General features: G+C 47.7%; 1 protein-coding gene across 1 annotated transcript; it reads right to left on the bottom strand.

Moving 5' to 3' along the window:
* Positions 1-4,007: 4,007 nt before the first annotated feature.
* Positions 4,008-23,695, bottom strand: LOC132835208 (G-protein coupled receptor 83-like). The gene is made up of 5 exons (XM_060854572.1): positions 23,369-23,695; positions 21,168-21,293; positions 13,991-14,124; positions 6,921-7,518; positions 4,008-4,037 (listed from the first exon to the last, which is right to left on the bottom strand). Exons 1-5 carry the CDS (start codon positions 23,693-23,695, stop codon positions 4,008-4,010), a joined length of 1,215 nt encoding a protein of 404 aa, XP_060710555.1.
* Positions 23,696-24,099: the final 404 nt, after the last annotated feature.

Here is a 24,099-nt window from a genome sequence, read left to right as displayed (position 1 = left end):
TCAACTGTAACCGTGCAACTACAGCCTTTGGGCATTAGGTGGCACCGTGTAGTTAATTTCTGCAGGATTTTGCCTCTCTGTTGCTGTCTCCTGGATAAATAAACTTGGATTCGTCATGTGCTCCTGCATAACTAGTTTTCAATATATTTTAAAAAAACAATTTAGACAAGATAAACCACTTTCCACAAGTTTATTTAAATTATTACTGTCAAGAATACAAAAAAAAGGAAGGAACACAGGGACATATCACATCACAAGCTAATATTTACATTTGGAGTTAGCAAACTTCGGTCTTCAATTTAAGATTAACGAGAAACTATTGGTTACCTCTCTAGGAACACCAAGATTTAAGAATTCACATTCTTGTGCTCAAAACCCTCCATGACTTCAGCCTTTCTTAACTTTCTGCAGCTCTCCAATTATTCTGTGTTCCTCCAGTTTGAAGCAATTTCTCCTCTACACCATCAGCAACTATGCCAGTGATCAATTAGAACCTCCCCCCCCCCCCCACCACCATAACCCTTTCTCACCTGATCAAATATTTCTCCTTGACAAAATCTGTCCTGACACCTCGCTATCTAATTTTCTGTGCCATCGTATAGAGAAGCATTATGCAAATGCTTTTCGTCCTGGTACTCGTCAGGACACAACTCAAGAATGCCAAATTTCAAATGAGCAAGACAAATTGTATTGCTGGAGAAAGGTGTGCTGACTGGTTGGCAAGTTGATCCTGATTGGCCAAGTTATTCCCATGGAAAACTAAACAGGGAACTACAGGTTCCCAAGGCAACACTTGATGAAAAATCCCAAGCTACACCAACCACCTGTTTAAGATAACGAGTTGAGCTCACAATGTCATCTGTTGACACTAAACTTGAAGCGACGTGCATTTATTCACAGGGATTCGCTGTCTGCAAACAAAAGGAATTTCTTGAAGCACACATCTTTAGGAAAGGAGAAAAGTAGTATGAGTAAAGATAAGATAGGTGCTGGAGAAATTAATGGGACTGATAGCTGATCGATTGCCTGGCCTGATAACCTACATTCTAGGGTACGAAAGGAAAAATTGGCCATGAAAATATTGGATACATTGGCTGACATCTACAAAATTTTGTATGTTCTGGAACAGTCTTTGGAAACTGGAGGGTGACAAATTTATTGTATACTGCTTGAAAAAGGAGACAGGGAATAAATCAGAATCAGAGACTGGTTAGCCGAACACAACCAGAAGGGAAAATTCCTGTATTATAGAGGAGGTGATGACAGGACCCTTAAAAAATACCATTGGGATTAGACAAAGCCAGCCTGGGGTTATGAAAGGGAAGTTGTGTTTGACAAAACTATCAGAGTTTATTTCTAATGAGCAAAATAGATGAGGAAGAACAAGTGCATGTGATGCATTGAATTTTTCAGAAAGGCTTTGGGAAATTCTACATAAGACGTCATTATGGGAAGTCAATGCACACAGGTTTGGAGGTCAGATACCGGCTTGGATGGAAACATTGTTAAGCAGATAGGAAACAGAAGATACAGGGTAATGAGTTTGAGTGGAAGGCTGTAGGAGTACCACAGGGATGTCCAACTATTTGCAGACCGTGTCATAGAGTCAGAGAGATGTACGGCACAGAAACAGGCCCTTCAGTCCAACCAGTCCATGCCAACCAGATATCCTAAATTAATCTAGTCCCATTTGCCAGCTTTTGGCCTATATCCCTCTAAAACCTTCCTATTCATATACCCATCCTGATGCCTTTTAAATGTTGTAATTGTACCAGCCTCCACCACTTCCTCTGGCAGCTCATTCCATACATACACCATCCTCTGTTTGAAAAATTTGTCCCTTAGGTCCCTTTTAAATCCTTCCCTCTCATCTTAACCCTATGCCCTTTAGTTCTGGACTTCCCTAATCCTGGGGAAGAAGACTTTTGTCTATTTAACCGATCCATGCCCCTCATGATTTTATAAACCTCTGTATGGTCACTCCTCAGCCACTGACGCTCCAGGGAAAACAGCCCCAGCCTATTCAACCCTCTAATCGTCCAATCCCAGCAACATACTTGTAAATCTTTTCTGAACCCTTTCAAGTTTCACAACATCCTTCCTACAGCAGGGAGACCAGAATTGTGTGAGGTATTCCTCCAAAAGTGGCCTCACCAATACTCTGTACAGCCGCAGCATAACCTCCCAACGCCTGCACCCAATGCACTGACCTATGAAGGCAAACGCTCCAAATGCTTCCTTCACTATCCTGTCTATCTGCAACTCCACTCTCAAGGAACTATGACTGCACCCGAAGTTCCCTCCAGGAGGGATGTCTGTAGGTTTACGATTCTGATCGAACAGCTGAAATTCTGACATTCGCTTCTCTGGATGCTGCTCCTTCAGATTTTTTTCCTCTTTTGCAATTTCAAGTACCTTTTCCATTGTTGCATAGTCTGCATAAGGAATATGCAGCAAAGACTTAGCATCTGTGTTTCAAAGACCTCTATTTGTTCCCACAGGTCTTTATTTATTATCCAGACTTGGGAGGCCTTCAGGAAGGTGACAGGGAATAAATCAGAATCAGAGACTGGTTAGCCGAACACAAGCAGAAAGGAAAATGCCTGTGTTATAGAGGAGGTGATGACAGGTCCCTGAAAAAATACCATTGGGAGTAGACAAAGCCAGCCTGGGGTTACGAAAGGGAAATTGTGTTTGACAAAACTATCAGAGTTTATTTCTAATGAGCAGAATAGATGAGGAAGAACAAGTGCGTGTGATGCATTGAAGTTTTCAGAAATGCTTTGGGAAATTCTACATAAGACGTCATTATGTGAAGTCAATACACCCAGGATAGAATGACGCACCTCGGGAGGATTCTCCTCGTTATAGGTCATTCATCTTTGCAGAATTCCTCTCCCCTCTCTTCACTGTACATTTCTTTGTACTCATTTGGTACCTGTGACAACAAAGCTCTTTAGCCTGCTTCTAACCACTGCATCACATCTGTCACCTTCTGTTATAATTTATCTTCAACCCATTCCAATCCACATCATCTCATTGAATGACAGAACGGATTCGATGGGTCAGATGGCCATATTCTGTTCCTGCGTCATATGGACACCATCCAGGAGTCTCTCGATTTAAACACAGCTGTAAAGAAGAAGATTCTTGTGACGATGCAGTGGCATTGGGAGGTTATTATGTCCTGGTGTTTTTGAAGAGGGTTTAAAAGGCAGAGGTACCAAACTGTCTGGGTTCTGGTAAATAGCTCATTTTAATGAAGTCTGAATGCATGTGGCTAGCTCTGACAGATCAGGATTTCTGAGTCACATCAGAAAATATTGGGGTCTGAAAACAGTTAGAAGCTTCAGTGGATGTCTCCGAGCTATTCTCTGAATTTTGTCTTGATATCTTCTTTCCTCCTGCATTGGAGAACTGCATGTGAGAATCTCTGTCTGAATTTGCCTTTCTGCCAAGGGGTGTACTTATGGGATGTTATTGCATTGGAACAGTTAATTAGTAACGGGCACTGTATCTACTGTTTGGTTAAGCTTTCCAATAGAGTTAAGTTATTCTAAATTCCTCTTTTTTTCTGTATTTTAACCACAATGTTTAAATAAATTGCGCTTTAGTTAACATCAAGGAATTTGACCTTGATGTTATTTTCCTTTAAAATAAGAAAAAGTTAGGGTCTAGGCTACCAAAATAGTTTGAGGGGGTCTGGCCTGGTCCATAACATTTTGTACAAGGTCATTAGATAGAATGCAGGGGCAAAATATCCAGTGATGAATGCTGTATGAACAAAAACAGCAAAGATAGTGGTGAACTGAGAATGGCGACCAGAGGTGAAAGGTGGAGCATTGTGAAACAAAAAGGCTTCTCCGAATATCTGGAATGAACCCCGGAGGTGAACACGAGGTTCAATTCCTGAGTGGGTCTTGGTTTGCAAATCGTCGAGGTTGTCTCATCTGGAGCGGAGGTATTATTTCCAGGTGTTCCCTCGATATTGCACTTGCACACGGCTGTCACAGATTGCGAGGGCTCGATGGATTGGTCTGCAGGAGAAAGGCAATCAGGTAAGTGTAGAAAAAAAAGACAGCCCATCGGCCCATCTGATGGTGGCACATCATGGTTCCCCCTTACAATGTAGTTAAAAGACATCAAGCATACAGCTCCTCCTACAGATGGCACAGCCAAAGTCAAACTGGCTCAAAGCAAGTAAGTGGTACACCCCTGAGATAACTGTGATACCCTCACTGTACAATAATGTGTGACCTGAGGAGAGGAGGATCTCAGACTCCATCTTAACTGGGGCTTCTGGAAGCGTGGCATGCTGTTGGATTGTGCTACTGTTTGCAACAGATGGTAGATAGCCCAGGAACGACAGTGCCACTGACGGTACCACGGAAACATACCAGGAGCTGGAAGAAAGATCTTTCCATACTTTGTTACTCCTTCTCTGCTTCTGATGTTATAGAAGCTAATATAAGTAGTGCCTCATCAACTTCACCTACTGGAGGGAAAAGTCAACATTGTGGGGGCAGATCAGTTTAACCATTGCACTCACTAGGCATTGCACTGCATCACACCCTCTGCACTGCATTACTCCCCCAGCGCTGCATCACTGGCTCAGCACTGCATCACACCCTCTGCACTGCATTACTCCCCCAGCGCTGCATCACTGGCTCAGCACTGCATCACTCCCCCAGCACTGCATCACTCCCCCAGAGCTGCATTAATCCCCCAGCACTGCATCACTCCCCCAGCGCTGCATCACTCCCTCAGCGCTGCATCACTCCCCCAGCACTGCATCACTAGCTCAGCACTGCATCACTCCCCCAGTGCTGCATTATTCCCTCAGCAATGCGTCACTCCCTCAGCACTACATCACCTCCTCAGCACTGCATCTCTCCCTCAGCACTGCATCACCTCCTCAGCACTGCATCTCTCCCTCAGCACTGCATCACTGGCTCAGTACTGCATCACCCCCTCAGCACTGCAACACTCCCTCAGCACTGCATCACCCCATCAGCACTGCATCTCTCCCTCAGTACTGCATCACCTCCTCAGCACTGCATCTCTCCCTCAGCACTGCATCATCCCCTCAGCACTGCCTCACCCCCTTAGCACTGCACCACTCCCCCAGTACTGCATCATTCCCTCAGCACTGCCTCACCCCCTTAGCACTGCATCTCTCCCCCAGTGCTGCATCATTCCCTCAGCACTGCACCACTCCCCCAGTACTGCATCATTCCCTCAGCACTGCCTCACTCCCTCAGCACTGCATCACTCCCCCAGTGCTGCATCATTCCCTCAGCACTGCATCACTCCCCTCAGCACTGCACCACTCCCCCAGTGCTGCATCATTCCCTCAGCACTGCACCACTCCCCCAGTACTGCATCATTCCCCCAGCACTGCATCATTCCCTCAGCACTGCACCACTCCCCCAGTACTGCATCACCCCCTCAGCACTGCACCACTCCCCCAGTACTGCATCATTCCCCCAGCACTGCATCATTCCCTCAGCACTTATCCAAATGTCTTTTAAATGTTGTAACTGTCCCTAGATCCACCTCTTCCTCAGGAAGTCCATTGCAGCCACAAACCACACTCTGTGTAAAAACGTTGCACCTCATGTCTTTTTTTTAATCTAACGTATCTCACCATAAACATATGCTCCCTAGTGTTGAAATGCCCCACCTGCCATTCCCTTTATCTGTGCCCCTCATGGTTTTATAAATCTCTATAAAGTCACCCTCCAACCTCCTATGCTCCAGCCTACCCAGCCTCTCTTTATATCTCAAACCTTCCATTCCCGGCAACATCCTGGTAAATCCCTTCGGAACCTTCTGCAGCTTAATAATATCCTTCCTATAACAGGGCGACCGGAACTGGACACAGCACTCCAGAACAGGCCTCACCAAATTCCTGTACAACCTCAACATGACGCCCCAACTCTTATATTCAAAGGGCTGAGTGATGAAGGCATGCACGGCAAATGCCTTCTTAACCACGATGCTGATTTTCCCTCCCAGATTTGCTCTCTTCTTAGATTGGTTGACCTTTTAGTTACTCTTTTTCACCTTTTTTGCATACGTTCGTCAAAACTACCTTAATGTTTTGGCACCCACTCTTCAACAGCACAAAGTTTCACATCAACTAAAACATAAAACGATTGAGCATTTGCGCACATGAACTGACCTCCTTCAGGAAAGAACACATTTCAATGGTATTATTACAGTAGCCTATGATTTTTTTTTAAGACGGATGAGGGGTCTTGGTAGGTAAATGGTTGAGATACCCTGTTCTATTAAACAGAATCTTCCTGGTACCTACCCCTTGCAGAGTTGGGACCCATGGCTGGATGTGGAATGTTTCTTTTTCTCTCGGTGAGAGACACGGGGCCAGGGACATCGGGGGTAAGAGCGGGGGTTTACTTCCCAAGGTTACAGCCTCGTCCATCATCTGTGCCTGCGATTACCCATTGGGATGGGGTATTTGGAGGCCTCACCAAACACTCAGGAAGGTCACCATAGTTTCCCAGTCTTCCTTTCCCACTAGGAATGGGGGCAATTGGTACAGGTGGTGGCAGGATGGGGCCTTTCAATTGGCCATTGATTGACCACTTTTAAGGGTCTTACAATTGGTTGGGGGGTGCAGGGGTCAATTGAAGCTTTTCATCTGGAATTTCGTGGCAATAAACTCACTAGGGGCAACCCGCCCGAGTATTTCCTCCTCTCCCCACTTCCGAGGAGAGGAAAATCCCACCCTCGTCTGTGTAAAATGGGAACCTTTGTATGTAAACAGTAACAGTGTAGTCCCAGGCTCTGGCCAGTGGATGGCGCTGTGCAGCAACTTCCTGAAGGCCCTCTCCTGCCTCTTTGGCACATCAAGGGATCAAACTGACCGAGGAACATGGGTTAAGACATACACTTACACCTCCGCTGTTGCCCAACGGGCCTGGCAGGTTGGATCCCATCAGTGCGTCGGGAGGACGTGGGTCAAAGCTGCACCGATCCTCTGGCCAGGCCCTCCGAATTGCCCTGTGGGAGACGGGGGCCACCATCTTGGCTTCTGAGCTCCTCGGCCCACAGCACCGGCCGGCCAGCGCCCTCAACTCGGAGCGAAAGCGGTCGTTGAGCCAACAGTAGATGAAGGGGTTATAGCAGGTACTGCTGGTGGCAAGCCAGTGGAAGGTGAAATACAGGGCATTGCTGCTTTGGATGAGCTGACTGGAGATGAGTACCACGTAGCAGTTGAGGGGCGACCAGCAGACGGCAAAGACCACCACCACCAGCATCATCATCTTAATGGTCTTCTTCTTCTTGTGGCGCTGGGCAGCGTACTGCTCCAGGGTGATGTCCCCGACAGCGTTCCTCAGCCACAGCTTCTTGGCCACCGCGGTGTAGGCCACGGTGATGGCCAACAGCGGCAGAGCGTACAGCAGGCCGAAGGTGGCCAGATCCAAGTACTTCCAGACCACGTCGGAGGGCTGCGGGAAAGCGGGAACGCAAAGGCTCCGGACTGTTGTCTCCCTAGGATCGCCAAACGGACAATAGTCAAGGATTGAGAGGAAGGGGAATGTCTTCATTCAGAGAATCACAGGCACGTTCACACTTACACTCCAGAATGTACAGCTCAGTCATAAAACCTTTATCAGTTATACAGTCCGACAGCACGGAAACAGACTGTACAATCCAATCAATCCATGCCGACCGTAATCCCAAACTAAACTAGTCTCACCTGCCTGCTCCTTTCCCATATCCCTCCAAACCTTTCCCATTCATGGACTTACCCAAATGTCTTTTAAACACTGTAACTGAACCCGCATCCATCACTCTCTCTGAAAGGTCATTCCACACAGGAACCACTCTCTGTGTAAAATAACTACCCCTCATATCTTTTTAAAATCTTTCTCCTCTCACCTTAAAAATATGCCAGCCCCCCCATCCTCCCCACCCCGGTCTCGAACTCCCCCACCCTAGGAAAAGACACCTATCATTCATCTTATCCACGCTTTTCATGATTTTATAAACCTCTATATGGACACCCCTCAACCTCTGACGCAAGTGAAAAATGTCCCACACTATCCAACCTCTCCTTATAACTCAAACCCTCCGTACCTAGCAACATCCTGGGAAATCTGTCTGGTGAATCTTCACTCAATTCCCTTAATTACAAGAATGTCCTTCCTCTGACTAGGAGACCAAACCTGCACACAATATTCAGGGTGTGGCCTCACCAAGGCCCTGTATAACTGCAGCAAGAGATGTTCCCCCTCTCTCTGGTCTCTGAAAAATCTTCCATTGTTTTCCTGACTTTCACTCACCCCTGGGAGAGCCCTTCCTGATGAAGGGCTTTTTCCCAAAACATCAATTCTCCTGCTCCTTGGATGCTTTTTCAGCCACCACACCTTTGACTCTTAATCACCCCTCAGCCATCCCTTTTCAAGACAATAGGGTCCCAGAATGTCTATCTTTTTCTGATATCCTTTCCAGATATATTTCCTGTTATTATAGAGTCATACAGCACGGAAACAGACCCTTCAGTCCAACTAGTCCATGCTGACCGTAATCCCAAACTAAACTAGTCCCACCTGCCTGCTCCTGGCCCATATTTCTCCAAACCTTTCCTACTCATGGACTTATTCAAATATTTTTTAAATTTTGCAACTGTACCCACATCCTTCATTTCCTCAGGAAGTTCATTCCACACACGAACCACTCTCTGTGTAAAAAAAAGTTGTACCTTGTGTCTTTTTACAATCTTTCTCCTCTGACCTTTAAATGTGCCCTTTATTCTTGTACCCCCACCCTAGGGAAAGGACAGCTCCCTTTTCAATACCCCTCATGATTTTATAAACTTGATAAGGTTACCTCCAACACTCCAGGGAAAACAGTCCCAGCCTCTCCTTGTAACTCAAACCTTCCATACCCGGCAACATCCTGGTAAATCTCTTCTGAACCCTCTCCAATTTAATAATATCCTTCCTATAACAGGACGACCAGAACTGGACACAGTATTCCAGAAGAGGCCTCACTAATGTCCTGTACAACCTCAACATTTGCCCCAACTCCGATACTCAAAGCCCTGGGCAATGAAGCTAAGCGCGCCAAATGCCTTCTTAACCATCCTGCCTTTTTGTGATGTAAATTTTGAAGAATTATGTACCTGATCCAAGGCCTCTCTGTTCTACAACAGGATCAAAACCAGGTCAGGCACAAACATGACCAAAGTGTTTGTTGTCACAGGCACAGTATGTGGATAGCAGACACTTCAGTCCAGTATTCAATCTAACACAACACTCACCCTCTGCATGAGTTGCACTTTATTTACAATATACAATTTTCAAGTCAGTGATGTGCAATACACTCCAGCTGATAGGTAACACAGCGATTGTACGGATTTCATCTCAGAAACCAATTAGAAAAGCTTTTGAGGTTATTCCTTTGGCTACACTGGAAATGATTTGCTTATAGGTATTGCAATTTAGAATTTGAAGTGGGCACAGTTATCCACCGAGATGGGTCAGCAAGGGTTGCTGTAGGCACTCTCAGCAGTGGTGACATTGGTTTTACACATTACAATTGATACGTAACATTTTCAGAATACTACTGTGCAGAGCATCTTTGTACATTAATCACATTTAAGAGGCAACAAATTAAGAATGCAAGTGTTGACCTCTATTGCAAGGGAGGTGATGTATATAAGTCAAGGCCACGTGTGGGAGTAGTGGCAAGGGTTGGGGGGGGAGGCATGGGGTTAGCACTGCTGCCTCCCAGCACCAGGGCCTCAGGTTCAATTCCAGCCTCGGGTGACTGTCTGTGTGGAGTTTGCACATTCTCCCCCGTGTCTGCATGGGTTTCCTCCCACAGTCCAAAAAATGTGCAGGTTAGGGTGGGTCGGCTGTGCTAAATTGTCCCATAGTGTCCAAGGATATGCAGGCTCAGGTGGATTGGCCATGTTAAATTGTCCCATAGTGCCCAGGGATGTGCAGGTTAGGGTGAACCAGCCATGCTAAATTGTCCCATAGTGTTCAGGGATGTGCAGGTTAGGGTGGATTGGCCGTGCTAAATTGTCCCATAGTGTTCAGGGATGTGCACGTTAGGGTGGATTGGCTGTGCTAAATTGTTCCATAGTGCCCAGGGATGTGCAGGTTAGGGTGGATTGGCCGTGCTAAATTGTCCCATAGTGCCCAGGGATGTGCAGGTTAGGGTGGACTGGCCGTGCCAAATTGTTCCATAGTGCCCAGGGATGTGCAGGTTAGGGTGGATTGGCCGTGCTAAATTGTCCCATAGTGCCCAGGGATGTGCAGGTTAGGGTGGACTGGCCGTGCTAAATTGTTCCATAGTGCCCAGGGATGTGCAGGTTAGGGTGGACTGGCCGTGCTAAATTGTCCCATAGTGCCCAGGGATGTGCAGGTTTGGTGCATGAGTCAGGGGTAAATGTAGGGGAATGGGTCTGGGTGGATTACTCTTCGGAGGGTCGGTGTGCACTTGTCGGGCCGAATGGCCTGTTTCCACATGGTAGTGATTCTAATTCTAATTCTAAATGTGGAACACTGCATACAATTCTGGTCGCCTTGCTCTCGGAAGAATGTTATTAAACTGGAAAGTGTGCAAAAACGATTTATGAGGATGTTACCAAGAATGGGGTTTGAAGGAGAGGCTGGATAGACTGGGACTTCTTCTATTTGAAGCCTAGGAGGTTGGTGGGTGACCACATTGAGGTTTATAAAATCATGAGGGGCATAGACAAGGAAAATGGCAGGAGTCTTTTCCCTAAAGTGGGGGATATCAAGATTCGGGGGTGTATTTTTATGGTGAGAGGAGAAAGATTTAACAATGACAGGAGGGTCAACATTTTACAGAGAGAGTGGTTCGTGTGTGGAATGAATTTCTTGAGGAAGTGGTGGATGGGGATACAGTTACAATGTTTAAAAGACATTTGGATTCATCCATGAATACGAAAGGTTTGGAGAGATATGGGCCAGGAGCAGGCAGGTGAGACTAGTTTAGCTTGGGATTATAGTCGACATGAAGTGGGTTGGACAGAAGGGTCTGTTTCCATGCTGTACGATTCTATGACTCTATGAGGGAAGTTGGTTAAAGCCACTTTCTGATCTGACCTCATCAAACAATGGGTCAGGATGGAAGGGCTGACTGGCCTCCTCTTGCTCCTATTTCCTATATTGTGTCACCTCAGTTGACGACCATCTTGAGTAGACGCCCTCTTTCCCACATGCTGTGAACTTCAGGTCGTAAAAATCTCAACTCGGAGCATATCTCGTTCACCCATCACCCCTTCACCACCAACCCTCTCCCAATGACCTACCCTTCCTCCAGCACCACCTTGTCTTTATCGTTACCTTTCCTCCTACTCGAGTCCCCACGAGCTCTCGTCATCTCTCTCTCCGCAATCTCCTCCAGCCCAAAACACCAATGAGAGATCTTTATGTTCTTCCAATGCCAGCCTCTGACGTGAATCGTTAATGCTAATCCTCCCAACATTGGTCACTGTTCTTTTAGCTTCCAAGCTCTGGAACCGCCTCCCTGAACTCCACCACCTCTGTATCAGGACCACAGCATCGTTACAGTGTGGAGAGAGGTCGATACAAAGGCAAATGCAATATTGCCATTCATCTCAAGAGGGCTGGAGAGCAAGGGCAACGATGTACTGCCGAGGTTCTGGTCAGGCCCGCATTTGGAATATTGTGAGGTGTTGTGGGCCCCATATCTAAGCAAGGATAGACTGGCCTTGACAGGGGAGGGAAGTTGGGGTGAGAGGAAGTTCACAAGAAGTGTAAAACCTTTAGGTAGAGGCTGGAAACCTTGCAACATTTAAAAATTATTTGGATGAGTACTTCAAATATCATAACATTCAAGGATATGAGACAAGGCAGGAAATTGGGATTAGCGCACTTTGAACGGTAATGTCAGTGCAGACTTGATGGGCTGAAGGGCTTTTTCTGTGCTGTATGAATCTATGAATCAAGATGGTGGTGGGAACTCAGGGTTGAGGTTTCAGCTGAAAACGGAGGAGGATAGATGAACAAGGAGCCTCACCTCCATGTGTACTTAACGCTTGCAGTACCCGAGGCAGGTTAGAAGATCAATTCAGAAATCAGAGTGGACAGGAGCTAGGTTGACAACTTAACAAAAAAATCCAAAGAACTGTGGATGCTGGAAATCGCAAACAAAAGCAGAAATTGTCAGACAAACTCAGCAGGTCCATGGAGAGAAAGTAAAGTCAACATTTCGGGTCCAGAACTGTAAACTGAGAGCTACCATTTTTACTTAGCCTCTGCTCCAACCAACTCTATCGCCACTTCCCCACAGGCCACACAGAAAGATCCCAGTTCATTTTTATTGATCTCTGAGTGTTACATGCAAGCCTGTTGTTTTTATTGAGGTAAGGACAACACAATGATTGCTCCTGGAGATGTTAGAAGCGGTTTCGAGAACTTCATTTGACTGGCACCCAGGATAGGAGGAGTTATCCTGAGAGAATAGAGACTGGGCCGATACCAGAATGAGCGGTGATCTTATTGAGATTAATGAGGTCCTCAGAGTTGAAGGTAAGAGTTTCCTTCCATTTCTGAGAGAGTCTAGAACTCGGGGTCAGTAGCTTAAAGATCATGGCTCTAGTCTTTTGATTTGATTTGATTTGATTTAGACCCTTCAGTCCAACTCGTCCATGCTGACCAGATATCCTAACCTAATCTAGTCCCATTTACCAGCATTTGGCCTATATCTCTCTGAACCCTTCCGATTCATGTACCCTTCCAGATGCCCTTTAAATGTTGTAATTGTACCAGCCCCACCACTTCCTCTGGCAGCTCATTCCATATGCGTACTACCTTCTGTGTGAAAAAGTTCCTTTATAAATCTTTCTCCTCTCCCTTAAACCTATGCCGTCTAGTTTTGGACTCCCCTACCCTGGGGAAAAAAATGACCTTGTCTGTTTACCCTATCCATACCACTCATGATTTTACAAACCTCTATAAGGTCACACCTCAGCCTCTGACACTCCAGCGAAAACCGTCCCAGCCTAGATTTCTCTCCCTGAGTCAGTAATTATCCCCCAACCAACGCATTACTTTGAAATAAGTGCCATGATTTTTGAGTAATTACACTTCAAGGTTGAAGCTTTTGATTTGATTTGATTTGATTTATTATTTCACGTGTACTGAGAGACAGTGAATTATTTTGCATGCTGTCCAAGCAGATCATACCTTACACCGTGCTGTTCAGGTATGGGAGAAAGGGTGGCTCAGTGGATAGCACTGCTGCGAAGAGACCTGGGGTCGATTCTATCCTTGGAGATTGCACGTTCTCCCCCATCTCTGTGTGGGTTTCCTCCCACCATCCAAAGAGGATTGGGTTAGGGTGGATTAGCCATGCTAAATTGTCCATTGAGTGCAGGCTAGGTGCATTAACCATGGGAAATGCAGAGTTTTGGGGTTGGGATGCTCTCCCGGAGATCGGTGTGGCTTCAGTGGCCCAAATGGCCTGGTTCCACACTGTAGGGATTCTATGTCAGGGTAATAGAAGAGAATATGGTGGTACAGTAGAGATGAGCAGATTTTTCTTTCATCTCTGAAGGGCAGGAGTCTTTCCACTCACCCCGAGAATGGTGGATGTGGGGTTATCGTTTGGATGGAGGTGAGGCGGAGATGGTTAGATTTTTGGGTGTCAGAGGCTGTAAGGGATGGGTGGGAGTGAGGACAGTGGCTAAAATCAGATCAGCCCCTCTCATCGAGTAACGGAGCAGGCTAGATGGGCCAAATGGCCTATTCCTACTCCTAATGAGCAGGCGCCTGTGGCAACCAACTACCTGACCCATGGAGGAGTGGGCCCATCACCTCTAGCAGCCAACACTCAAGGCCCCTGGCCCGGAAAGAGGAGGGTTTAGGCTCAGCCTGGAAGGGCCAAAGGGTCTGCTGTATACTGCGCGGCTCTGCGTTCCATTGCCTCCGGCGTTCCTGGACTGTGCAGCCTGGCCTACCTGTACACAAAGCGGAAGAGCCTCTGGTAAATAGCGTGAGGCAGCGAGAAGCAGGAGGCCAGGACCCAGATGCCAGCGACGCAGATGATACCCCGGGGAACCGACATGCGAGGCTTCAGAGGATGCACAATCGCCTGTAAGCAAGCATCGACAGTCGAGTAATTACCACTGCAGCTTTCACTGAACCTAACAGAGTGACTCATGCGCAGTTCAGCCTGTGACACACCGTCCGCGCTCTTCTTTCAATGAGTCTGTGGAGCTGCTGACGTGTCCTATGTTCAAAACAACTTCCTCAGCAAAGACAAAGGCTCCTCAGTTCTTCCTGGTTATCCAGGCTAAGTCAGTCTGGGATCCAGATGAAGCCAGTGTTTACTGTCCTGTCTCTCAGCGCTTTTGAACTGAGTGGGCCGTTCAGCCATTTCAGGGTCACCCACATCAGGGGTCGGGGGGGTCGCGTGTAGGCCAGACTGGGTAAGGACGGCAGATTTCCTTCCCTGAAGGGCATAAGGGAGGGCGTTTCTTGAGATAAGCTTTTAAGCTGCGAGAGGCGTTGCCATGTCACCAGAGCCCCGCACTAAGGTCTTGGAGATGCAAGTTCAAATCCCCATCTTGGCAAATGGTGCAATTTGCTAACAATCTGGAACGAAGGACCATCATTGATTGTTGTAACAACCCTTTGGACTCATTTTAGGGACAGAGAGCTGCCATCCTTACCCAGTCTGGCCTACATGTTGGGTGGCATGGTGGCTCAATGGTTAGCACTGCTGCCTCACAGCACCCGGGTTCAATTCCACCCTCGGGCATATGTCCGTGTGGAGTTTGCACATTCTCCCATGTCTGCTTGGGTTTACTCTGGTTTCCTCCCACAGTCCAAAGATGTGCAGGCTAGGGTAGATTGGTCATGGGAAATTGCACCATGGGGTCTAAGGATAGGCAGACTAGGTGGGTTAGCCACGGGAAATGTCTGGTTACAGGGATTGGATGGGATTCTCTTCAGAGGACCATTATGGACTCAAAGGGCCAATTGGCCTGTTTCCACACTGTAGGGATGCTATGATACATGTGACTCCAGACCCACAGCAATGGGATTGACACATAAGTGTTTCCTGGACAATTAGGGAAGGGGAATAAATGTAGGCCCAGCCAGTGACATCCACAGCCCATGAATAGTAACCAAATTTAAACCCAGCTCCACCAGAACATTAATTAGATTGGGAACTTGAATTCTTAAAAATGAATTGGCAACATTACCACTGTGAGACCATTTCCCCTGGATCAGATCAGCTATTTTTAAACCATTTACTCATTCACAGGGTGGGGGCTAGGCCCAGCATTTATTGCCCATCCCCAACTGCCCAGAGGGCAATTAAAAGTCAACCACATTCCTGTGGGTCTGGAGTCACATGTAGGCCAGACCAGGTAAGGATGGCAGTGTTCTTCCCTAAAGGACATTAGTGAACCAGATGGATTTTTCCAACCATGGATTCATGGTTGTCCTTAGACACATAATTCCAGATTTTTATTCAAATTCCACCATCTGCTGTGGCAGGATTCAAACCTGAGTCCCCAGAACATTACCAGGATCTCTGGATTTTAATAGATAATAATAGACAATAGATAATAGACAATATGTGCAGGAGTAGGCCATTCTGCCCTTCGAGCCTGCACCACCATTCAATATGCTCATGGCTGATCATCCTCAATCAGTATCCTGTTCCTGCCTTATCTCCATAACCCTTGATTCCACTATCCTTGAGAGTTCTATCCAACTCTTTCTTAAATAAATCCAGAGACTGGGCCTCCAGTGCCCTCTGGGGCAGAGAATTCCACACAGCCACCACTCTCTGGGTGAAGAAGTTTCTCCCCATCTCTGTCCTAAATGGTCTACCCCGTATTTTTAAGCTGTGTCCTCTGGTTCGGCACTCACCCATCAGCGGAAACATGTTTCCTGCCTCCAGAGTGTCCAATCCTTTAATAACCTTATATGTCTCAATCAGATCCCCTCTCAGTCTTCTAAACTCAAGGGTATACAAGCTCAGTCGCTTCAGTCTTTCAGTGTAAGGTAGTCCCGCCATTCCAGGAATTGACCTCGTGAACCTACGCTGCACTCCCTCAATAGCCAGAATGTCTTTCCTCAAATTTGGAGACCAGAACTGCACACAGTACTCCAGGTGTGGTCTCACCAGGGCCCTGTTCAGCTGCAGAAGAACCTCTTTGCTTCTATACTCAATTCCTCTTGTTATGAAGGGCAGCATGCTATTAGCCTTCTTCATTACCTGCCGTACCTGCATGCTTACCTTCATTGACTGGTGTACAAGGGCTTATGCCCGAAACGTCGAATTTCCTGTTCCTTGGATGCTGCCTGACCTGCTGCGTTTTTCCAGCAACACATTTTCAGCTCTGATACTCCAGCATCTGCAGACCTCACTTTCTCCTGGTGTACAAGAGCACCCAGATCTCTCTGTACTGCCCCTTTACCTAAATTGATTCCATTTAGGTCGTAATCTGCCTTCCTGTTCTTGCCACCAAAGTGAATAACCATACATTTATCCACATTAAACTGCATCTCCTAACATCCTCATCACATTTCACCATGCCACCCAGCTTAGTATTATCAGCAAATTTGCTAATGTTATTACTAATACTATCTTCTATATCATTAACATATATTGTAAAAAGCTGCGGTCCCAGTACTGATTCCTGCAGTACCCAACTGGTCACTGCCTGCCATTCCGAAATGGAGCCGTTTATCACTACACTTTGTTTCCTATCAGCCAACAAACTTTCAATCCAAGTTCGTACTTTGCCCCCAGTACCATGCGCCCTAATTTTGCTCACTAACCTCCTGTGTGGGACTTTATCAAAAACTGTCTGCAAGTCCAGGTACACTACATCTACTGGATTTCCCTCATTCATCTTCAGAGTTACATCCTCAAAAAATTCCAGAAGATTAGTCAAGCATGATTTCCCTTCATAAATCCATGCTGACGCTGACCTATCCTGTTACTACTATCCAGATGTGTCGTAATTTCATCCTTTATAATAGACTCCAGCATCTTTCCCACCACTGAGGTCAGACTAACTGGTGTATAATTTTCTGTTTTCTCTCTCCCACCTTTCTTAAAAAGTGGTACAACATTAGCCACCCTCCAATCCGCAGGAACTGATCCCAAATCTATCGAACTCTGGAAAATAATCACCAACACATCCACGATTTCTCGAGCTACCTCCTTCAGTACCCTGGGATGTAGACCATCAGGCCCTGGGGACTTATCAACCTTCAGACCTAACAGTCTCTCCAACATCAATTCCTGGCAAATATAAATTAACAGTCTAGCGATAATACCAATAAGCCATCACCTCCCCACGTACCATCATTAAAATGCTGTTAATGGCCCGGTTTAGAGGATGTCTAAAGGGCTGATTATTGGAGTGAGGAGTGTGGGGGTGGGATGTTTGAGGTGGTTCTCATTGCAAGATTAGTTGGTCCACCTTGGAACAGAAGAGATTGACGGGGAAGTGGTATACAAGATTATGTTGCATCTAGATAGGTGTACGGGAAGGGTCTCTTGCATTACAAAGCTGCATGGACACAGCTTTAAGGTTTGGGGTTTGAGATGCAGGAGAGGGATGTGATGAGGAAGGAGTTGCCACCGTGAGTGGAATGACCTAGATCTCACTGACCACGATGTGAGGGATGGAAGATGGGACAATGAATGACTTCAGAAGAGAAAGAGATGGCACTTGGAAGGAAATCAACTCCCAGGGAGCCATCTGTAGCGAGATGGCATGGATTCGATGGACTGAATAGCCTCCTGGACATGACTCTCCAAAAGACCCTGGGTTAGGATGGAGGATAAGGATAGGATGTTCACCTTGCAAAGACTCTGGCCTTGTTGTAGAAAGTGGGCTCCAATTTACTTTATTTTGAACACTTTAATGGGATTGAGGCATACAATGGGAATGGGGCAATATTCATTTGTCCACCTCTAACTGCCTTGATGGCCATTTCACAGACAACAACCCCCCCTCCTCACCCCCCCAAAACTGGACTGTGGGTCAGGGGTCACATGTAGGCCAGACCAGATAAAGACCGTAAATTTCTCTGGTGAACTGAGACTGGATTTACATCTCGTACAATGTAGATCTGAACGTCTCAGGGTGGGATTTGTACTCAAGTCTTCAAGAGTTCTTTGCTTCATGTGCAGGAGAGTAAATGGAACAACATCACCACTACATCACCATACATCTCCCAATGGCCCGAAAGTGGCTCAACCCCTTGAAACACTAGGAGAAAGTGACGACTGCAGATAAGAGTCGAGAGTTGGGGGGGCTGGAAAAGGTGAGCAGGTCAGGCAGCATCTGAGGAGCCAGAGAATCGGGCTTTCAGGCAAGAGCCTTTCATTCCTGATGATGGGCTTTTGCCTGAAACGTCGATTCCCCTGCTCCTCGGATGCTGCCTGACCTGCTGTGCTTTTCCAGCACCACACTCTCGCCTTTGGAAACACTGCCATTCTTGGGGCAACTGTGATCTCACAGGGGTATAAAGGGGTTAAAATGCCAGAGAGTTGCCAGACTCCTCTGTAGGAGAGCTGGTTATACAGAGGTGAGGGAAAGGGGTGCAGGGAAGATTTACAACAGAGTATTGTGGACAGTGAAGAGGGTTACCTAAGATTACAAAGGGACCTTGATCAATTGGACCATTGGGCTGAAGAGGGGCAGATAGAGTTTAATTTGGATAAATGCGAGGTATTACAGGGGTTCAGGTACATGATAATTTGAAGTTTGCATCACAGGCCAGTTAAGTGTTTAGCATGCCTCCCTTCATTGTTCAGTCCTTCAAGTGCAGGACTGTAAACAAACAGTGCTGCAGATCACACTGGGTCAGGCAGCATCCATGGAGAGAAAGCAAGCTATCGTTTCGAGGCTAGATTACTGTTGCTCAGAGCTTCACGTCAGCGCTGATGATGAGTCATCTCGACGCAAAACATGAGTTTGCCCTCTCTGCACGGATGCTGCCTGATCTCCAGCACTTTTTGTCTTCAGTACAGAGTCCAACATCTGCAGGAAATTGCTCCTGCTTTGATGACAGGAGTTGGGATATCATGTTGAGGCTGTACAAAACATTGGTAAGGCCTCTTCTGGCGTACTGTGTCCAGTGCCAGTCCCCCTGTTATAGAATTTATATATATATATATAAACTGCAGAGGGTCCAGAAGAGATTTACCAGGATGTTGCCGGGTGAGGAGAGTTTGAGTTATAACGAGAGACTGGATAGTCTGGGATATTTTTCACTCGTGTCAGAGGCTGAGGGCTGACCTTATAGAGGTTTATAAAATCATGAAGGGCACAGATAAGGTGAATTACAGGTGTCTGGTGTCTTTTTCTAGGGTAGGGGAGTTCGAGACCCAGTCGGGGGGGGGGGGGGGGGGGGGGGGGGGGAGGGCATATTTTTATGGTGAGAGGAGAAAGATTTTAAAAAGATATGAGGGGTAGTTATTTTACACAGAGAGGGGTTCGTGTGTGGAATGAACTTCCTGAGGAAGTGGTGAATATGGGTACAGTTACAATGTTTAAGAGACATTTGGATAAGTCTATGAACGGGAAAGGTTTGGAGGGATATAGGCCAGCAGCAGGCAGGTGGGACTAGTTTAGTTTGGGATTACGGTCGGCATGGACTGGTTGGACTGAAGGGTCTGTTTCCGTGCTGTATGACTCTATAATAACAGGAAATATATCTGGAAAGGATTTCAGAAAAAGATAGACATTCTGGGACTCTATTCTCTTGAAAAGGGATGGCTAAGGGGTGATTAAGAGTCAAAGGTGTGGTGGCTGAAAAAGCATCCAAGGAGCAGGAGAATTGATGTTTTGGGAAAAAGCCCTTCATCAGGAAGGACTCTCCCAGAGGTGAGTGAAAGTCAGGAAAACAATGGAAGATTTTTCAGAGACCAGAGAGAGGGGGAACATCTCTTGCTGCAGTTATACAGGGCCTTGGTGAGGCCACACCCTGAGTATTGTGTGCAGATTTGGTCTCCTAGTTAGAGGAAGGACATTCTTGCTATTGAGCGATTCCAGTGAAGGAACATCAGACTGATTCCCGGGATGGCAGGACTGACGTATGAGGAAAGACTGGATTGACTGGGCTTGTATTTGCTGGAATTTAGAAGGAGGAATCTCATGGAACATATAAAATCCTGATGGGACTGGATAGGCTAGATGCCGGAGGAATGGTCCTGATGTTGAGGGAAGTCCAGAACTAAGGGGTCACAGTCTAAGAATAAGGGGATAAACCATTCAGGATGGAGATGAGGAAGAATTTCTTCACTCGGAGAGTTAGGAGCCTGTGGAACTCTCTCCTACAGGAAGCTGTTGGGGATAGCTAATCAGATATATTCAAAAAAGATTTGGACATGCAGCTAAAGGGATCAAGGGTAATGGAAAGAAAGCAAGAGCAGGATTCTGAAATTGCACAGCCAACCATGATCATATTGAATGGTGGGGCAGGCTCGAAGGGCCGAATAGCCTACTCCTGCAGCTATTTTCTATGTTCCTATGTCTCCTCTTGTGGTGAAGGGGAAAATTAGGAGACCACCACTAATGAATCCAATCAGGTATTGAGGAGATTGGTCTTCACCCGGACCCTGGGGAGACTGTGAATCTCACTTGCACAGGGAGACATTGAGGGGAGCATTATAGATTACCCCTGGTGGAAGCTGGAAGCTGAGGGAGTAGGGAACATTATAATTGATTTAGTGTGGAGGAAGTGTCTGTTTCTGTGCTGCATAACCCTGGGTGAACAAAGTGTGGGAACGATCAGGGTGAGGAGGGAATGGTGTTACTTGTCAGTTGGACTGGGGAGGTAGGAATGGGATCAGAGAGCCATGTCTCTCAGACGTGGGTTGAGGGCTGGAATGTCAAGGATAGTTGGTTTTTCGATAACTGCTGTGTGGCATCCGTTTATGGTTTCTGGCTCCCAGGCCAAACTTGGCTGGAGTTACATGGACGAATGTTGGAAATCACTGGAGGGGGAGGACCCTCCATTCAAATTCTCGATTGCAGGACAGGGACAGTGCCCGGGTTCGGGAAAGAGTGGCTGGATACAAGGACTCCAAGGTTGAAGGGAGATGGGGGTGGTGGGGAGTGGGGGAGCCAATGGATGAACACGTGGTGGACCTACCTGGTACCTGTCCAGGGCGATGGCGGTCAGAGTCAGCGCGGAGACGTGGAGCGAGCAGTACTGGGCGAAACGACTGACGTGGCACATAGTCTTGCCAAAGATCCAGGTGCTGTTCACAAACCGGACCTAAGGGAGAACATTGCAGCTCAGTGTTGGAGGTGATGCTGTCTTCCTGTTCCACCCACCCCACCCATCCACAAGCCACGGTCCCCTTTGTGACTTGAGAAGACCTCACCAACCCATACCCAGTCAACAACTGCTTTAAACGAGGTCAATCTACTTTCTATCACCAACCTGTTCAGGGATGTTAAGGCATATCCTCTGGAGCAGGTGAGACTTGAACTCGGGTCTCCTGGCTCAGAGGTTGGGACACTAGCACCGCAGGAACCTCTGGAAAACCTGTTGCTTGCCTTGAAGTGCGTAGGATGGCATGGTGGCTCAGTGGTTAGCACTGCTGCATCACAGCGCCAGGGACTAGGGTTCAATTCCAGCCTCAGGTGACTGCCTGTGTGGTGTTTGTACATTCTCCCCTTGTCTGGTCTGCGTGGGTTTCCTCCCACAATCCAAAGATGCACAGGATAGGGTGGATTGGCCGTGCTAAATTGCCCCATAGTGACCAGAGATGTGCAGGTTAGGGTCGATTGGCCGTGCTAAATTGCCCACGGTGTTCAGGGGTGTGCGGGTTTTAATCAGGGGAAATGTAGAGTAGCAGGGGAATGGATATGCTTGGGTTGCTCTTCGGAGGGTCACTGTGGACTTATTGGGCTGAAGGGCCTGTTTCCACACTGCAGAGATTCACTGATGGGAAAGACTTTGCAGTTGGGTAGTACCTTCAAGGACCTCCGAGCCTCCCATTGCTTCTCCACAGCCCAGCACAAATGCGAGGGCTGCAGCCACCAGGCTGTACACAGCAAGATCCCACAAGCGGTATAGAAGGCGCCATCCTCCATTTGGTGACTGGGAGAGATCCGTACTCCCTTTTGAAGTAAGGCAGGGTTGAACATCCAGGCTCGAGGACAGCTCAGCACCTCCTGCAGGTCATCTGTGGAAGTGTCAGCCTGGTTTATGAGGGCTCTGGATTGGACCTTGAACTGATGGCAGGGATTGGAGGGCTCACTTGGAAAATGAGCGGGGTTGAGCATGGGGTGGTGTTGAGACAGCTCTGAACTAACGCTCTCCGGACTGGCGACAAGAATTAAAGGCTTCGGCAAACTGTCTGGAGAGGGCATGGGGATGGACTCCAAACAGGCAGCTCCAAACTTTGGTGGCCATACAAAGGGTTTGCCAGCTGGTGAGAGTGGCAGTGCCACCTGGTTAACCACAGCAAAACTTCACAACCTGGCCAAGGACCAAAACACATGGTCAACAATATCCTCTTCAGAGTATGGCACCTGAACAGGGTCAGAGGAACCGTATTGGTTAGACACAAAGTAAAGCTCCCTCTACACTGTCCCCCCATCAAACACTGCCAGGACAGGACAGCACGGGGTTAGATACAGAGTAAAGCTCCCTCTACACTGTCCCCCCATCATACACTCCCAGGACATGGACAGCACGGGGTTAGATACAGAGTAAAGCTCCCTCTAACTGTCACCCCATCAAATACTCCCAGGACAGGAACAGCATAGCATTAGATCCAGAGGGTTAGATACGGAGTAAAGCTCCCTCTACACTGTCCCCCATCAAACACTCCCCAGGACAGGGACAGCACGGGGTTAGATACAGAGTAAAGCTCTCACTACACTGTCCTCTTCAAACACTCCCAGGACCGGGACAGCACGGGGTTAGATACAGAGTAAAGCTCCCACTACACTGTCCTCATCAAACACTCCCAGGACAGGGACAGCATGAGTAAAGCTCCCACTACACTGTCCTCATCAAACACTCCCAGGACAGGGACAGTACAGGGGTAGATACAGAGTAAAGCTACCTCTACACTATCTCCCATCAAACACTCCCAGGACAGGGACAGTACAGGGGTAGATACAGACTAAAGCTCCTTCTACACTGTTTCCCCCTCCCCAACCAAACACTCCCAGGGAGGGACAGCACGGAGTTAGATACAGAGTAATTCTGGTTGTAGGGATGCAATGATACCATGACTGGGGAGTAGAGGGGATGGATGCGAGGATTGGAGGTAAGGAGTAGGGACACCCTCAAGGCAGCCTTGAGCCAGCGAGTGAAGGTGAGTTCCAACCTACCAGAGTGAAGGGGGTGTTGAGCAGAGTTATCATCAGGTCTGCTACGGCCAGGTTGGTGATGAAGAGGCCAGTTGCTGTGTTAACTCTCTTGTTCTTCAGTAATACCTGGCACACCAGGAGGTTTCCGAATAGGGAGACGGTGATGGTGAGTGTGTAAGCGCCGATCAGTAATGCCCTGACCGTCAGGGTCTGAGAGCCCGTACTGTGCCGGACCGAGTGGATGAGGTTCCTCAGCAGCTCCACGGAGACATTGCTGAAGGTGGACTCGTTGAAGGTTCCGCCCGGCTGAAGGAGATCGTCCCGGGAGAAGGCAGACTCGTTAGCCATGGTGGTCACTGACTCCCTCCCTACCGTGGGTCAGCAGCCTCACCAGACAGAATCTCCCCCCATCCCTGGGGGTCTGTCTCCTGTCTGTGTCCCTGGGAGGTTGGGGGTCTGTGTCTGTGGGAGTGGGGGTTTGTGTCCCTGGGGGTGGCTCTGTGTCCTCTCTCTGTCCCTGGGGGTGGTTGTGTGTCCTCTCTCCCTGGTGGTGGTTGTGTGTCCTTTCTGCGTCCCTGGGGGTGGATCCTGTCTCCTCTCTGTGTCCCTGGGGGTGAATCTGTCTCCTATCCGTGTCCCTGGGAGGGAACTGCCCCAGTGTTGGGTTTGGGGACTGGTCTCCAGTCAATCACACGGATGAGTTGCCAAGATGTCGGGGTCAGATGGGATGAAAGGGAAAGGTCTGGTCAGTT

This window comes from Hemiscyllium ocellatum, chromosome 44 (assembly GCF_020745735.1).
Source record: "Hemiscyllium ocellatum isolate sHemOce1 chromosome 44, sHemOce1.pat.X.cur, whole genome shotgun sequence".
Taxonomy (NCBI): Eukaryota; Metazoa; Chordata; class Chondrichthyes; order Orectolobiformes; family Hemiscylliidae; genus Hemiscyllium; species Hemiscyllium ocellatum.
The sequence above is the reverse complement of the archived record's forward strand: the minus strand, read 5'-3'. Positions and strand labels throughout refer to the sequence as shown.